Genomic DNA, 14,233 nt, shown 5'->3' on the forward strand with positions numbered 1-14,233 from the left:
CCTCAAACTCCTTTATCCTTCTTCCCAGAGCCACGTAGTCCGCAGTGATCCGCTCAAGGTCATTCTTGGCAGTATCATTGGTGCCCACGTGGAGAAGCAGGAAGGGGTAGCGATCCGAGGGCTTGATGAGTCTCGGCAGTCTCTCTGTCACATCGCGAATCTTAGCCCCCGGCAAGCAGCAGACTTCTCGGTTTTCCCGGTCAGGGCAGCAGATAGATGACTCAGTCCTCCGGAGTAGAGAGTCCCCGACCACCACCACCTTCTCTTGGGAGTGGTGGTGGTGGAACCCCCCCATCTCAGGACAGTGCATCTCATGCCTTCCAACCAACGGAGTCTCCTTCTGCTTTCTCCCCCCAGACATATCATCTGGTCCACTCTCCACAATGGTACCTGCGGAGAGAACATGAAAGCGGTTAGTTACCTGTGTCCGCGTTGCTGGAACCCGGACATTCCCCCTTCTTCTTCCGGAGGTCACATGTTGCCAAGCTTCTTCACTGGCCTCTTGGCTCCGCTGTGCAACCTGCTCTAAATCTTTAGAGCTTTGTGCCCGTAGAAGCATATCCTGACTTTTGTCCAGAAAATCCTCCATTTCTCGTATGCAACGCAGGGTCGTTATCTGTTGCTCCAGACCTTCAATCTTCTCTTCCAAAATGGAGACCAGCTTGCACTTTGTACAGACAAAGTCGCTCTGTCCTGTGGAAGAAAGACAAACATGGCACATCCAGTGCAGGTCACAACAGCTGAACCCCCCCCTTCCATATCACCTTCTTACTATGAGCTTCCTCAGAGAAGTTGGCAAGATGTAAGCCTCACTGGGCTCACTCCAGGCGAACTCCCAGGCAAACTCCTGCTGTGTGCTGCTCTGCTGTCCCCCGCTGCTCAGCTGGTTCGCGAAGCTCTGGCTATTTTTAAACAGCCAGGCTTCCCTGAAACAAACAGAATGGTCCCATTCTTCCCTGAGACAATGTTTTGGTCCCATGAGGCATGCACAAACTTCCTGAAACACACTGCGGCAAGCTGCACTTTGGGATAGCCACCCACGATGCACTGCTTTGTGCATCGGTCAAGGCGCTACTAGTCAGGACGCACTCCAGAGAGACAATGAGCATGGTGTGGCCAAGCACAATCGACTTAATTCGGGGGCTCGAGGTCAAATTAGATGAAGTCGACTTAGGGCTTGTCTACACTACAAAATTAAGTCTCTGGCAGCCCTAGCAGCCTCCAGGATTCTATTTTTGTCCAACATCAGACAAACTGGCAGCATTTCCTAGATTATCCATTTTTCCAGATTTATGCATGGGGATTGTATTGCACGAAGGCTCAAAATGATATTACAAACACAGAATCCAAACACATCTAGCACTCACTGGGTTTTCCAGAGTTTCTAGTCTTCCCCCCTCCTCCTCTTATTGAGAGGTTTTTGCATTTGTTGAGGTTTCATTTCCACAGATATTTATCGGCCTTAATCACAGTCTCCATGTACCTCAAATGTGGTTCAACCCTAGTAACTTGAGGATAAAACCACTCACGATACTGAGTCCATCTTTTCTTCCACAGAGGACACAAATTTTGTAAACCATTGAGTTAAACATGTAGGGCAAAAATCATTTCCTTTGGAGTCCCCTTTCCTTCTGCTACAGGATTAAGTTAATTAGAGAGAAACTCACTAGCACAAGCTCAGCACACTGGTCTGACATTTTCTTTAGCAGTCTCCCACTGACCCCAAAATTCTACAGTTTGTTTAAAGTTTCTTTCTGAGCACAACACAAAAGTCAGGTCTAGGTCATCTGCATTCACCTATGGCACTGCAGATCAAGAAGACATCTCTATAGACCAAACCAACTCTCATTGCAATATGTACTTTATTCCAGACCCTTAATTGTTCTGAAAAAGTAATTCATAGTAAATAGCCAAAAGTCATTTGTTTAGGATGTCAAATTATTTCTGCAATTTAAAAAGTATTTGGTCAGTGTTTTCTTCCTATTAGCATATAAACAGATTTATGGTTTAATTATTAAGTCAGTCCTATTTTTCAAACTAGTGAACTTCATTTAGATTAATAGTAGCTTTAATAAAATTAGCATTCTTTAGCTGGATTACAAAGCAACAATTTTATATAAATGCAAATACTTACCAATGCATTCTGGCTTGGGTGACCATTTCCCATATTCACAGACTGTTTAAGTTTCTTGACATCTGAATTACATCTGTATTTTACAACATCTTTGTGATAGAAACTCTTTTGAAAATTGTAAACTGATAAAAATCCGATATTCTCAAGATTCCTTGGAAGTGCACATTTGACAGGTGGATCTAAATAAAACCCAACACAAAAATTAAAATATGTTATAGATCAAAGAACCTGTCAAGTAAATATGCATTTAAAGAGATTCCATCAACTTGAAGATGTGTCTACGTGAAAATTTTGTACCTACTATTGTTACAAGTAATGTCCAAGATTATTAGCAGAAGGAGATCAAAGGAAAAGCATGTTTTCTCTAGTGTTTATAGTTTGTGTGCTTTTAACAATAGCAGGCAAGATATTTTCTAACAGAAGGTGATTTTTTTAAGTTAACAGTGTCCCTTTAAATGTGTGAAAGAACAACCAAATTTTAATTTGATTTTTTCTTCTGCTATTTTTCAAACCCCACCACTGTGTAGAGAAATGTACCACCATCAGCCATTATTTAAAACAATCAGTACCCAAGAAAGGAGTACGTGTCTTAAAGTTGATGTGCTGAACCAGGCCTTGTGTCTTTAATTAGGAGTTTCTGGGAGTTATAATGAAGGCTTCTCTGATGAAGTGGGTTTTAGCCCATGAAAGCTTATGCTCAAATAAAGTTTTTAGTTTCTAAGGTGCCACAAGTACTCCTCGTTCTTTTTGCTGATACAGTCTAACATGGCTACCGCTCTGAAACCTGTCAGATAATTGTGCAAGCTAAGCAAACTGACCACTGGGTTGAATACAGGATACAATTTTCCAAAGCTCCTTAGTGACTTACTTACTTTCTTGGTTTTGTAAATATGCAAATCTTATTTTACTGCAATTACCTGATTTTCATAGTCCATATACTATCTTATAGTAGCCTGTGAAACTGAAAGAAAGAATGAGAAGAAAAGGCCACAAAAGTAGTTCCAGTATGAAAAGACCGGCTTCAGACGTACAGGAGGTCAGAGGGTGGGATTAATCTCTCACATCCTGGAAATGTTTTTGAGGTTATTGGAAAATTCCATAAAGCAAACAAATAAACAAACAAACCCACTGTATAGCCCCTTACATCCTAAAAGTCCCAGGGATGCTACAAAGTTGCCTGTTATTGGAAAGATACATTGAAACAAGGGGTCAAACTGTTTTGAAACTCCAGAACAAATTTAGACCCCAGGGCTGTGAAGACTTACTTATGTGCTACATTTACACACTGAGTACCCCTTTGAGTTCAGTAGGACTATTCATGGTGCGTCAAGCTAAACTAATGCCTAAGTCTTTGCAAACTAGGAGCCATAGTAGAGAAAACCCAGCATGAAACCAATACGGGAGCTATGCCAGATGGAGAACGGTTCTCCAAATAATTAGAAACGGTGCAGGTAGAGCTGCCTAAATTAAGATTGTCCAACTCTTCACACTAGAACTTTGTTAAACTTAAACTCTTCAGGCTGAAATTTGTTATGCTAGGCGTGATGATTCTGTACAACTTATGAATTCTGATTGATATGATGATGTCATTATGAAGTTATTAGTATGAAAAGTGTTAGTAAAATGGTTCTGCCTTTTCTAAGAATGAAGTAAATGAAAAACACATTCTTTTGCCCATGTTAATGAGTTGGTTGTAAGAATTTTTTAGAAGCTTTAGCTCCTCCATACTGAGGCATGGATCTCAAATTTGGCAAGAGGGGACATCCTGGCATCAGAGATGTGCCTTTTGCTGTTCCTGGGAAATACTGCCTAAATATGGCCAATGTATGAACCTTTGAATAATTTCAGCTCACACAAGCTCAAAAGACAACTGAAATTTCTGAAGATTCTGTCAGCACTGAACATGCTCCATGTCCTTAGAGCTCCTATGGGTGACCAGACTGCGCATGTGCCATCTCCACAAAGTGAGTGAACACACTGCATTTGGCAGCGATAGGAGCTAAGCAGGACTTTCCATACAATTACTGCTCCAGTTTTCTGTAGTCCTGTGGGGCTCCAGAACTGAGAACAGGTTCAATAAGAATAAGTGCAGGGTCCTGCACTTAGGACGGAAGAATCCAATGCACCGCTACAGACTAGGGACCGAATGGCTAGGCAGCAGTTCTGCGGAAAAGGACCTAGGGGTGACAGTGGACGAGAAGCTGGATATGAGTCAGCAGTGTGCCCTTGTTGCCAAGAAGGCCAATGGCATTTTGGGATGTATACGTAGGGGCATAGCGAGCAGATCGAGGGACGTGATCGTCCCCCTCTATTCGACATTGGTGAGGCCTCATCTGGAGTACTGTGTCCAGTTTTGGGCCCCACACTACAAGAAGGATGTGGATAAATTGGAGAGAGTCCAGCGAAGGGCAACAAAAATGATTAGGGGTCTGGAACACATGACTTATGAGGAGAGGCTGAGGGAGCTGGGATTGTTTAGCCTGCAGAAGAGAAGAATGAGGGGGGATTTGATAGCTGCTTTCAACTACCTGAAAGGGGGTTCCAAAGAGGATGGCTCTAGACTGTTCTCAATGGTAGCAGATGACAGAACGAGGAGTAATGGCCTCAAGTTGCAGTGGGGGAGGTTTAGATTAGATATTAGGAAAAACTTTTTCACTAAGAGGGTGGTGAAACACTGGAATGCGTTGCCTAGGGAGGTGGTGGAATCTCCTTCCTTGGAAGTTTTTAAGGTCAGGCTTGACAAAGCCCTGGCTGGGATGATTTAACTGGGAATTGGTCCTGCTTCGAGCAGGGGGTTGGACTAGATGACCTTCAGGGGTCCCTTCCAACCCTGATATTCTATGATTCTATGATTCAGGAAGATTGTCTTCCCTTGCACTCTTAATGTTAACTTACAGTGCTCAAGTAGTGAGGAGAATAAGGAAGCAGCCTGATTTAGTATGCAGGGGGTGAGAAACGGTGGGTTGGTGGGGTACAGAGAGAGGGGTTTGCAGAGTCAGAGTGTGAGGAAATGCACTGGGGGTGGGAGACAGTGGTGGAAGGGGGGACAACATCTGGGAGGATGGGAGTAGAGGGAGAGGAAGTGTTTTGGCAAGGTATAGGAACAGATGGTGTTGGATAGGAACAGAAGGGGATGGGGCAGGAGCTGGAGGATGTAGGGGAATATAGGAGCAAAGGGCAGGAGCCAGCAAAAAGGTAGAGACAGAGAGGAAGGTTGGAGTATAGAGGAAGAGCAGGAGCGGCCTGATGGATGGGGGTCAGGAGAAGGATAGGAGCAGGGGGCGGGACAGTGGAAGGGTCTATAATCACTAGTATACACTCCTATCCAGAACCTGGCATTAAATCCAGCAGTCCTGAGTTTCTATATTTCTTTGCTCTCAAATATCTGTGAAACTCACTGGGAGAGCATATGTCTTCTGTAGTACCTGATCCACAAAGAAGGACAGCCTCCTTTAACTCAGAAGTCTGTGCAGTGGATCCAAAGAGCCAAACCTTGTGGATGATACAAATTGAATGTCAGAATGGTTCCACATAATGGAATTTCTGTTTTTACAGTTTTCTTGTTATTTAATTTTGAAATGGCATCCAAAAAATCAATCTTATGTTAGGAAGTGCCAGAATGAAGGTTACCTATTCAATCTTAATTTGGCTCCCTTGTGATTATGCATTAAATTACAGTCTTTGATTACATGATCACATACTTTTTTCATCCCACTTCAGTCCAAAGGACGGACCTGGTCAGAGGATGAATTAGGGTTGTATAGTAAAAGAGACTGTGGTCTTAGGAACCTTGTTTCAACTCTTCACACTAGAAGGCTGGTAAAGAATGAGGTAGGAAATTTCCTGAAGAGGAGGGATTGTCTCATTGTTCAAGAAGTTGAATGCTGACCAAGAGAATTGGACTGTATCCCTGACTCTGTAAAAGAAATATTATATGGTGCTAGCCAAGTCAATTAAATGTTCACAGTTGACCACAAGACATCTAGGGCCAAATTTGTAGAACTGCTGAGCACTCATGCCTGTAACTGAAGTCAATGGGAGCTGTGCTTTTAACATACAATGTGCTATAAAACTGCTAGAAGTAGTGTGGAAAGTTAGAGCCTAGGTGTCTCATTTGGTATTAGTGGATGCTTTTGACAATTTTAGCCCTAATGTCTGTATTTCAGTTTCCTACCTGTGAAATGGAAATAATTCCCCGTTATCTCACAGGATTGTTGTGAGAACACATGTATTAATGTTTGTGGAGTGCTCAAATACTATGATGAGAAACACAAAAACATCCAGCAGGAAATTAGTAGTTTTCTATTCAGTGCAGGGTTTGAATGGTGTGCAGTAAATAAGGCCGTGGCCACATAATGAATGTAGAGGATAAAAAGGAATATTGAATAACTTCTCATTCACTGAATGAGGCTGGGGTTTTGTGGAAAATATAGTATATTGTTCATCTGATTAAAGACTATAACATAACACATGTCCAAGAAGGCAGAATTAAAGATGCATGAACAACCTTCAGTTGTGTATTTCCTAACTTTTGAGTGCTTGACTTTGCAACCTTGATGTTATTTTAATATAATTGGTTTTGGATACAATATCCACATTATTCATCTATATTTATGACAATACTATTAAACTCTATACATCTTTAAATAAAATTAAGTTACATTGATGTTTAAAGTGTTATCTAACAACAGTTTACCAGCACATGAATGTAAAGATGTCCATTCTCCACTAAGACATTTTATGATATTTGTCCCAACAATTTCAAGGTTTCCTTCACAGCCATACTCCACTGAATCACCATGAAAATATTGGTTCTGGTTTACATTGATAGCACTCCCTCTGACAATACTGGGGGGTGGTACACACATTTTTTCCTCTTCTGTAGGGTAAAGCACATAAATGATCCATATTATAGTTTTGTCACATTTACAGATATATCATAAAAGAAATTTAATGCAAATATTAAAATCACTATTTTAGGACCTGATCTTGTTCCCATTCTATATTCTTTGATCCAATCATTTTAAATCTCAGGTTGCAGTCATATTTCCTGGCTTCCCTCAAGTTCAGCTTCTCATCTTCCAATCTGCAGCAAAACCAGCGCTAAAATAATTTCCCTCCCTTCCTGCTGTGACCACATCACTGCTCTCTGGATTCTTTCCTTTGCTGGCTCTCTTTGACTGCAACAAATTCAGGTTCCTTACTCTCACTTCCAAGGCTCAGCACAATCTCATTACTACCTGTCTTTTTGCCCCATATTGCCTACCCCCACCTACCTACATTCATCACAAAATCTCCTGGCTAGCTGTTTTTTTTCCCTCTCATTTCACTTTTAGTTTGTGCTTAATTTCATGCCCACCCCTACACCTAGGATTCCTTGTCGCTTATTATGCGCTACCCAACCTCCCCTCCCTCTATTAAATTGCTCCTTACAACACACTCCCCCAGGAAGCATTCCATTACTGATCTGCACAAATATCCTTTTCCACACCTCTTTGCCTTTCAGCTGTTTTTGTACGTGCACCTAAGATTCTCTAGAAATAGGTAACATTCATAGTATCTCTTTATTTTATGAAAAGATCTGTAATTATTTCCTGGAGCTGCAGGTCTTTACTGCTGCTGAATCCAAACAAAAAACTCTATTTGATTTCCCAATAAACTGCAAGAGCAAGAAAATACTATAGTTTTGTGCATTTATTTTTAATCCTTAAAATTATAAGAATTAATATGCATATCAAATGCCTCCCTCAGGGTACGAGTAGTAAACTAGCCATATAGCACTCATAAATAATATTACTGTAGTATCAAGGAGCCCCAGTTATGGACCAGGACCCCATTTTGCTAGCATGGTACAAACACAGAACCAAAGAGCTTGCAATTTTCCTAATCAACCTTCGTTCCAGATCCTGCAAATTACAGTTGGTCCCTGGGTAGCATATTAGGCATCAAGGGAATAAACATACTTTGTCACAGGGTATCCCTTCACTTACTGTGTGAATACTGCTACCTAGCTACAAACATACAGCCTGTTTCTCTCTCACCACATGTGCTTTTAGTTTTCAGTATACAACAGGAAAAGTATTCCACACAGCTTTCTCTCCTCTCCCTTCACTTTCTAGTTCCTTCCAGATATATCTTCCCATTTACTGAATAAATTGCCTCATTAGCCCAACAATTGCCACCCAAGTAATCCCTAAGAGAAACTACTTAATTGACTTCAATTAAGGCTGGAGTCTTTCCAGTGCTACCTCACTAAAGAATGCACCTGTCACAAACTTTCACAGGTCTGATTCCATCCCACAGAGGGCTATGGTACGGAAACTTTGCACACCAGCCAGCATGTTACACCTCATTGTGTATAGTTTTCTAGTCTTAAGAGTGAAAAATCTATAGTTTAGCAATGCAAACGGGTGAAGATGACCATTCTCCATCAACACATTCTATATTCTTTGATCCGATCATTTTAAATCTGAGGTTGCAGTCATATTCCACTGAGTCACCATGCTGATATTTCTCATGAAGTTCACTGATAATATCCCCATTGGTAATGTAGGGTGGTGGCCCACAATCTTTGATTTCCACTAGAACAAAAAGAATATCTGAATATTTAGTATAATATTAGGCACAACTAGAAATACTCTATAATCAACATGGATGAAAACAAATTCACTCCTGCAAGTGGGGAAATGTGACACAAATGTCTTAGTGAGTGACCACACATCTCTGGAGATTTGGATTCAAATGCTGATTAGGTCACAAGTGGAAATGATTTTGCAGGGCTCATCCTAGTCTCACTCCACACAATTAGTAGGTTCTACTCCAGGATAGAACAGCAAGGAGTGAGATGGTTTTTGGACTGGGTAGAAAAACACCAGTATAGGTATGTGATAGAAGTTTACATAACACCTCCCCGTACTATGAATAATTAGCTTGCATTGTTAGTACCTGTGATAAATGAGGTGGGGGTAACTCCCTTTAATGGACACCCAGCCAGTCAGTAGCTATAGGATCCTCCTGAGCAGCTGAACCCTAATTGCCTTAACTGGAAAGGGTTAAGAGAAGCTTAACCTGAGTTGGCACCTGATCAGGGGAACCAATAGGGAGGCTGTACCCTTTCAAATTGGAAAAATGAGTGGGGGTTCTTTGTCTTTCAGGCTGGAGAGAGGGGAAGGCAGCAACATGCTATAAACTTTAAGCCAGGTATGGAAAATCATCAGCATCATACCTAGAAATGCCTCATTTGGAACCCCAGATATGTAAGTAGCACAGAAAAAGTTAAGACAGATGTGATTAGGAGCCTTTGATTGTTTTGGTTTGTGGATTCCTCTGTGCTAACCCCAGGTGCTTTTGTTTTGCTTGTAACCTTTAAACTGAACTCCAAGAAAGTTATTTTTGGTGTTTAATCCCGAAAGCCTGAGTTTTTAGATGTTTCTTTCTTTTTTAATAAAATTTACTTTTTTTAAAATAATCCTTTGATTCTAAAGTCCTTGGACAAGGGGTTGGTCCGTGCTCATGTCTGATTAGTATTTTATTCTCCAGCCTCCCCAAGAAAGGAGGTGAAGAGGCTTGGGGGGATATTTTTGGGGGGACAGGGTTTCCAAGTGACGCTTCCCTGAATATTTGTGAAAATCACTTGGTGATGGCAGCAACATCTGTCCAAGGCAGAAGACTGTGCCTTGGAAGAGTTTTAACCTAAACTGGTAGAAGATAAGTTTAGGGGGTCTTTCATGCAGGTCCCCACATCTGTACCCTAGAGTTCAGATTTGGGGGGTATACCCTGACAATGAGGCATGATCTGGATAATTTAGAAAGGAAATAGGGGTATGCACTAAGGTTATCTTATGCCCCTCGCCTACAACACAGAGGGACTAGGTAGGCACAGCCTATCCTTTTCTGGATCAGATATATTGTAATTTTTAACCATTGTTATGAAAAGTCTGAGTGGACTTTTATATGTGTAAATTTTACCTGTCCATTTTCAGACAACAGGCCTCTCCACTATGCATAGCTAAGAATAATAGGATGTTTCTTCCCTTTCTTAATTTCATCCTAACTGTGAGATATGAGGTTCAGGAATAGTTTCCCACTGTAAATGGTGAAAACTCAGTCATGGCATTTAGAACTAGACAATGAAAATGTACTGAAGGCAACAGTCCCTGCATTAGCAGGGGGACAGAGGAATGATTCGACTTGGAGGAGAGGTTACAATACAGAAGAAGCCCACCACAAGATTAAGAGTATTCAAGAGTCAGATGAATTACTATTCTCCCTTTTCAATAACCTGAGAGTAAATATTTACCTTGACATGTTGGAGGTGCTGAGCAGAGTCCGGTCCTACTCTGGTGTAACGTTTTGCACAGGAAAATGTCATCACGTCTCCATTAAGATATTTGTCCTTCTTGGGAAAAGCCTCTCCATGGGCCAGCATCACCATTTCACATTCTATTGCCAAAGATGGCAGTGAGGGAAGGAAAGAAAATATCACATTGTAGCAATTACACCTATGGAAAAGGATTCAATAATTTTGCTTATAGGAACAAAATAATTTAGGGTCTGATTAAGAGCCTGTTGAAATCAATGGAAAGGCTCCCATTGTGTGGACCAAGGCTTTGATTATCAGCAAGAAGAAAAGTCCTGGTGAGGATAGACTGGGAATCTCTCTAAAAGTATAAGATTCCCATCTCAGATGGGGAAGAAAAGAAGACAAGGAGGCAAAACAAAATGAATAAAAACAAGCTGCAGGGCATAAGATGATATTTGTCAGAAGGCAAATGATGAACCTTAATAAATGAGTTTGAATTTTCATCATCTTCTAATTATAAATAACTTTGCAGGAAACTTTAAAAACAGACCATTTTCACTGACCTGGGGCTTCACTCAGCAAAATTATATTTGGCGAACTGTAAATAATAAGCTGATAAAGTTAACCTTTCAAACTTCACTATTTTCCATCAGGCCTTTAGGTTTCCTGTTACAATAAAATCTTAATGCAGATATTAAAATAAGTATTTCTTATTTTAGTAAAAATTCTGTTTGCATGAGTTGATTCAAGCACTCTAACTAGCTAACATACGAGTTACTAATTCTCGAAAAATCCACTGACTATGGCAAGTAAAACCATAACACGTCCCCCAGTCTAAAACAGCCATACACCCTCAGCCCCCACTCCAGGCCCTGGTGTTTCTGTACAGATACTTCAGCTCCATAAAAGGGACTGGGCTTCCTGCAGCCTGCTCAGGAACACCTTATGATCCCAGATGGGGACTGACCACAACCATTAGGGTTCAAGAGACACAGTACTTGATGCTTCCAATAGCCTAAAGAGAATTTTCTCTTGCTGTGGTCTTGGTACATCTCTACCACTTCCCACACTACCTATATCATCTGTAAAAACAGTCTGTGAAATGAAGTTGGAGGGATACGACAAACAGATGTCACACTGTGCACCATCAATAACGTCACCCACATAGTTTATTCCAAATTTTCAAAGAAAGCCAGGAAATGGGAAATGAGGTTGATATTTTAATCTTAATCTATGAAGAACACTGTTTCCTTGGGACTGCTGACTAAATGGGATTAATGATTCTTGACTACCCTGGGAGCCATCAATTTTTTCCACCCAATCATTATTCACAATGTAACCTGCACCTAAATCATATTTATTTAAATTATTAAATGAAACCGCTACAAAACCCATTCAAAGAAACACATTCTGCAGTGTAGACGTTTCATTAGTACAAAAAAAATAGCTTACCAAAACATTGGGGCTCTGGAGTCCATCCATTTATGCTACATATTGTGTGACTCCTTGAGATTTTATTTAATGTTTGGTATCCATCTGCACATTCATATTCCAGTATGTCTTTAGGCAAAAACACCATTTTGCTGGTGTTGAAATAAATATGCTCAAAAGCAGGCATTCTACATGTCTCTACAGAATTAGAGAAAGATACTCTGACAGCCTAAAGTATCCTCATTATATGTACTTTGTGTATGTCAACCTTATTAATTGCATATTTTTAAAAACTTAAAAATGTACAATGCTTCAATGCCACACCAAAACAGAGTAGTCTACACAAAGTGTTGCACATTGCATCTGTTGCATTTGTCTTTAGAAATATGTGGCGATAAAAGAAGAGGATTCTTAGACTCAAAAGTAAGGTACAGAAGAGATCATTTTGAGCATTTAATTTGAGACCTGATTTTGTAGGCTTCCCTCTATGCTAGTCCCACAAATGTCTTCTCAGACCTGTTTGTTCTTGACAATCTATTGTGATAGTGACTCAGGTTTTCCCCTTGAGAGTCAACTCTAATGCTCTTACTATAAAGAATATCTTCCTAACATCTATCCTAACTTTTCCTTACTTATAGTGAGGCCACTGGGTTTTTTTCTTACCTTCTGACACTGAATAATTCCCTTCCTTCAGTTGCTGTACTGGATATTGTTACTGTGGCTGTTCCCGTTGTAGTCATGCTTCCCTCAGCCATCTATGGGGATGTCTGCATTGCAGCTCGGAGTGAGCCTCCCAGCCCAGGTCGACAGACTCACACTAGCGGGGCTTGAGCTAGAGTACTAAAAATACCACTGTGGACATTGGGGCTTGTGCTGGAGCTCAGGCTCTTAAGCCTACCCACCCCCTAGGCTTCAGGCTGCAAGAGTTACACTAAGAGCTAAACTCTCCAGGATAGGGAAGCCAGGGCACAGATTTTCTGATCTTAGCAGTTAGGCACAACAGGGAACCAGAGTAGGGGAGGGAGCAAAGGTGATTTTAAGCCAATCTTCTGCCTTCCAGATCCTCAGACTGATCCACCCTCTTCAAGCTACCTTGTGCTGGCTACTTATGGCCCCAAGGGCTCACTCCAGCAGCCAGTGACCTCTGCAGTGCAAGGACACCCCAGTAATGTCCCTTTTCCCTAGCCAACTCCTCCATGCCTGGGGGGAACTCTCACTAGCTAGTTAAATTGATTTCTGGCTGTTTTGTGCAGCCAGAGCAATGCCAAGTGGATGGAGCAAGAGGCAAATTTGGCTTTGTATGTATAAAAGGGTTAGGGATGGAAAGACACGTACAGCCTTACATACGACGTTCTAACTGCATTTAACAATACTGGCCCTTATATTGACCCATTTTATCCCATTTGAAGATCTAGTCCTTGTTTACTAACCAAATTAATCCATGCTGTGGCACGGTCATGCTCACTGTCTGTATTTCCAACATCACGACATGCATGAACACCACAAAAGCCAGAAACATTTCCCCACTGAATTCCATATGAGTCATATGGTGCAGAAAGCTCCTATAGAAATGGGGGGATTATTCTTGGCTGGAAATATGGGAAAATGAGGCACGCATCCGAAAAACGGTCTATTCCTTCATTGTACGAATTTTGTATCCTGATTTGTTTTGAAGCTTCCCAGTTTGCTAATGCTCCGGTAGGTGCTATCACAAGGGACACCGCTTTGTAGAGCCAGAACTGTCAGCAGCTTCAAGTTCATGTATTTCCACAGGCAGCCACCATAGAGGGGATTCTCATAGTCATGGTAGCTATGCTGATTGTTATGATTGTACCCTTGCTCTGTGAAACAGAATGGACCTCATCTTGAAAACTAATTATAAGTGAGTTCTTTCAGTCACAAAGGTGATACTAATAGACGGAATAAGCAGGAGATAAGGTATCCTGGAATAAAAGGAATGCCCTAAACTTCACTTGGGCTGGGCTAATACTGTAAGTCATTATTTCATGAAAGTGGGAGATTTAGTTCTCCACCATTAAAACCATACTTCCCCTGGCCTGGAGAAAAGGGACATTTAAGATACCTAAGGTGATAACAATCAGAAGAAAGTGTTGAAACCTTTCTACTCTGGTGTTTTACATAAAATACATCTCCTTATGATTTAAATATAGATCAGACAATGGCAGTAAGTTATTTTGTTTATGATGGTAACACCTCCCCAAACAATAGATTAGTTAAAATAAGGAAAAACAGTTACAATTAAGGGAAAATCCAGTAAGGAGCCATGTGACAAAAATAGAGAGATTCAATCATTAAACTACTCACTGATGCATTCTGGGAAAGGACTCCATCCTTCTTCAAGACAT

The 14,233-nt window shown here is 41.1% G+C and overlaps 1 protein-coding gene across 1 annotated transcript in view; it reads right to left on the reverse strand.

Annotated features, from left to right (window-relative positions):
- Positions 1 to 14,233, reverse strand: part of LOC144269569 (complement factor H-like) — a 141,766-nt gene that overhangs the window by 39,188 nt on the left and 88,345 nt on the right. Inside the window, exons 12-13 of the mRNA XM_077825351.1 lie at positions 8,539 to 8,715; positions 2,135 to 2,313 (exon numbers count right to left, since the gene is read on the reverse strand). Of these exons, the coding sequence (XP_077681477.1) occupies positions 2,135 to 2,313; positions 8,539 to 8,715 (356 nt within the window). The remainder of the gene's footprint in view (positions 1 to 2,134; positions 2,314 to 8,538; positions 8,716 to 14,233) is intronic.

The sequence above is a fragment of the Eretmochelys imbricata genome, chromosome 8 (assembly GCF_965152235.1).
Source record: "Eretmochelys imbricata isolate rEreImb1 chromosome 8, rEreImb1.hap1, whole genome shotgun sequence".
Taxonomy (NCBI): domain Eukaryota; kingdom Metazoa; phylum Chordata; order Testudines; family Cheloniidae; genus Eretmochelys; species Eretmochelys imbricata.